General features: G+C 56.9%; 1 protein-coding gene across 2 annotated transcripts in view; it reads left to right on the top strand.

Annotated features, from left to right (window-relative positions):
* Positions 1 to 3033, top strand: part of MYT1 (myelin transcription factor 1) — a 70896-nt gene that overhangs the window by 61089 nt on the left and 6774 nt on the right. For both annotated transcript variants that reach the window (XM_008588057.1, XM_008588055.1), the window contains exon 19: positions 2130 to 2351. In XM_008588057.1, the coding sequence (XP_008586279.1) occupies positions 2130 to 2351 (222 nt within the window). The remainder of the gene's footprint in view (positions 1 to 2129; positions 2352 to 3033) is intronic.

The following is a 3033-nucleotide window of genomic DNA, read 5'->3' as shown; positions in this document are numbered from 1 at the left end:
GCCCATGGCGGGTGGTGGGGAAGGCACTCACTTAACACCTCCATTTCATAGGGCCTCCCACCCAACCATTGACTTTAGCCATATTTATGAACAACTAGCATCTTTAAACAAGTGCAGAACGGAGGAGAAACTTTAATAGATGCACCGGGTCTGCGCAGGGACAGGATCTTGTTAGCCTGCATGAGCTGTGATTTTGGAGGGGCTGGTGGAGGAAGAGCTTCCTTTTATGACATCTTGTGACTGCCCCATTTGGGATCAAGTCAGCACTTTGTGGTCAATCCCTTTTGCCACGACTTTACAACTGGTCCTGAAAGTCTGCTGAGGATCTAGCATGGGGGTTGGGAGCTGAATGCTTCCCTGCCTGCCTGTCATCCCTGGAGGGGCCACACTGGCAGCTAACAAATGACATGCACCTCTGCTCCCTGGTCCTGGGCACATTTCTCACGTCACCGGCGCACATGGCGACCGCACCCCACCATGTGCTGGAAAACCCTGGCTCACCACAGAGCATGGAAACCACAACAACTCAGTGCCCTGAGTACGTCTCAACATGATGTCACTTGGCACTCTGAAGATTCGACACCAGCTGTTGAGAGAAAGAAACCGTGTCTGAAGTACTGTCCATGAATGCAGTTCCAGGGAATACAACAGTTCCTCCTGACGAGGAGGGTTAGGGTTTGCAAGAAAGCAAATGGAAAGAATTCAGATTCCACTGTGTGGAGTGGCTCATGTGATCTTGAGACATCGAGGTCTCAGCAGGTGCATCTTGCCAGCCTAAGCCCTCACCCCAGGCTTTGGCCATGCCTGGCCCAGGTGTCCCGGGGGCCCCATGATTGAGAGCGTCCAGGTTTAGTGGTGCAGGACCTTGAATGTGAACCTCCCAAAACCCCCGGAGGGCCCTGGCAGTGTCTCTGCTCTGGACTGGTGGCTGAGATGACCCTGACCTGGCTCAGTGGACATCTGAGGGCTGAGGGGGCAGGATGAGCAGGAAAGGGATGAGAGTCCAGAGAGGGGCCAGTGAGGGCGAGGGGCAGGCAGGCCCAGCTGAGGTGGCTGGGGAGGTGTTCGCAGTGGCTGCCTGTCAGAGGGGCCACAGGTGTGGGGACCACAAGCCTGGGGTCACTCATGGCCACAGCCATGCCGACCTCCCTCTGGGCAGTGAAGGCCTGTGCCCTCACTCCACCCCTACATCAGGAACCTCTGCCCTTCTGAGGGCTTCCTGCCCCTGACTTCTCTGTACCCCCAGGGACCTCTCTGTAGAATGGGCAGTGGTGCCCTCCTGGGGTCCTTTGTGTTTGCCAGGTATTCAGCACACAGAGAGTATGTGGCAAATTTGGATGAGTTTGGGCCGTCCCGGTGGCACACTGGAGAGTGCGCCGCTTGGGAGCGCGGCGGCGCTCCTGCCGAGGGTTCGGATCCCATGTGGAGACCGGTTCCCGCTCACTGGCTGAGCGCGGGGCGGGCGCCACACCGAGGGGTGCGATCCCACTGCCGGTCCCCGGTGCGGGCGTGACACTGAGGGTTGCGATCCCGTTACCGGTCAGTAAAAAAGACAAAAAGGAAAAAAAAATTTTTGGATGAGTTTCATTTGCTGGAGAGAGAAGACTGAAAATTTACAGACTGAGGATCTTGACCTGGGTCAGGTGGTGGTTCCTGGGTGACCTGGTCGCCTTGACCCCAGAATCCTGGTCCAGGCCTCTCCCTAAGGCCATGGGACAGACACCCAGAGAGGGAATGGCCTGGGCCTCTGAACCTCACCGTGTTAGGGTGGTTGCCGATCCACATTTATGTTATTTCCGTAAGGGCTTCTGTCCCTCTCCTTGAACACCAGGATCTTCCAGGCCAGCCTCAGGCAGAAGTGACTGTGGGATGTCCAAGACGAGCCTCCCCACCTGTGCTCTGAGGACTTATGCTCTTCCCTCCAAGCAGATTTTAGGCCACAGCATGACCGGCCTCTGTCCTGGTGGGCTGTGTGATGACAGGCTCTGCTGTCCCTGCACTGCCTGGCCCAGTGTATCCTTGTCACTCTCTGTGTGGTGCTGGGTTGTCTTTCGGGTCTGGTATGGGAGGGTCTCCAGGCTTCTCCACCTCTGCACCCCTGAACTCAGCTCTGGCCTTTCTGTGCCTAGGTGCCCGGTTCCAGGTTGTGTGGGTCTTGGTCACATCAGTGGCAAATACGCCTCTCACAGAAGCGCATCTGGCTGCCCACTGGCTGCCCGAAGGCAGAAAGAGGGCTCCCTTAATGGCTCGACCTTCTCCTGGAAGTCGCTGAAGAATGAGGGGCCAACCTGCCCCACGCCAGGCTGTGATGGCTCCGGCCACGCCAACGGGAGCTTCCTCACCCACCGGAGGTAACTGTCCCTGCACATCCTGCCTTCTCTATGCAGCAAGCAGGGACCAGGCCTTGGGGCCAGACAAGGGCTCTGTGACCAGAAGTTTCTAAAGAGAAAAGCAAGGCCAGATGGGTGGCCAGTTGGGGGAAGCACAGAAGCTCTGCTGATGTCAGATGATGGTGCTGGTGAAGTGTCACCTGTCTCCTCTCACAAGGCCTACCATGTCCTGGGGGAGTCCCTCCGGCTGGGTCTACACTGGAGGTCCCATATGAGCAGAGTTCTGTGTCTGACACCCACACTCTCCCAACAGGCTACCAGCTTCTTAGAAAAAGTTTGTCCCCCGTGCCCTGCCCTCCTGCTGGGGCCTTGTCTTTGACTTTTGGGCAGAGGTCTCTGAGGGCTTTGCAAGGCACCTGGTGGCTAGATCCCTCTCTGCCTGGACAGTGGCCCCAGCCATGCTCGACAGCTCTCACCTGCCCGACACCTGCCCCAGGGCTGACGGGGATCTTGCTTCATCAGGTCCCAAGGGTCATGGGGTCAGCACCTGGTGCCTTCAGAAACACTATGTCTGGGCTTAGGTCCGAGCCTAGTGGCCCTTCTTTTCCTGTCCTTTCTCTTCTCTTTTTTCTTTTCTTTCTTTCTCTCTCTTTCTTTCTCTCTCTCTCTCTCTCTCTCTCTCTCTCTCTCTCTCTCTCTCTCT

Source organism: Galeopterus variegatus, unplaced genomic scaffold (assembly GCF_000696425.1).
Source record: "Galeopterus variegatus unplaced genomic scaffold, G_variegatus-3.0.2 Scaffold4651, whole genome shotgun sequence".
Lineage (NCBI taxonomy): Eukaryota > Metazoa > Chordata > Mammalia > Dermoptera > Cynocephalidae > Galeopterus > Galeopterus variegatus.
Note: the sequence above shows the minus strand (reverse complement) of the source record. Positions and strands in the feature narration are given on the sequence as shown.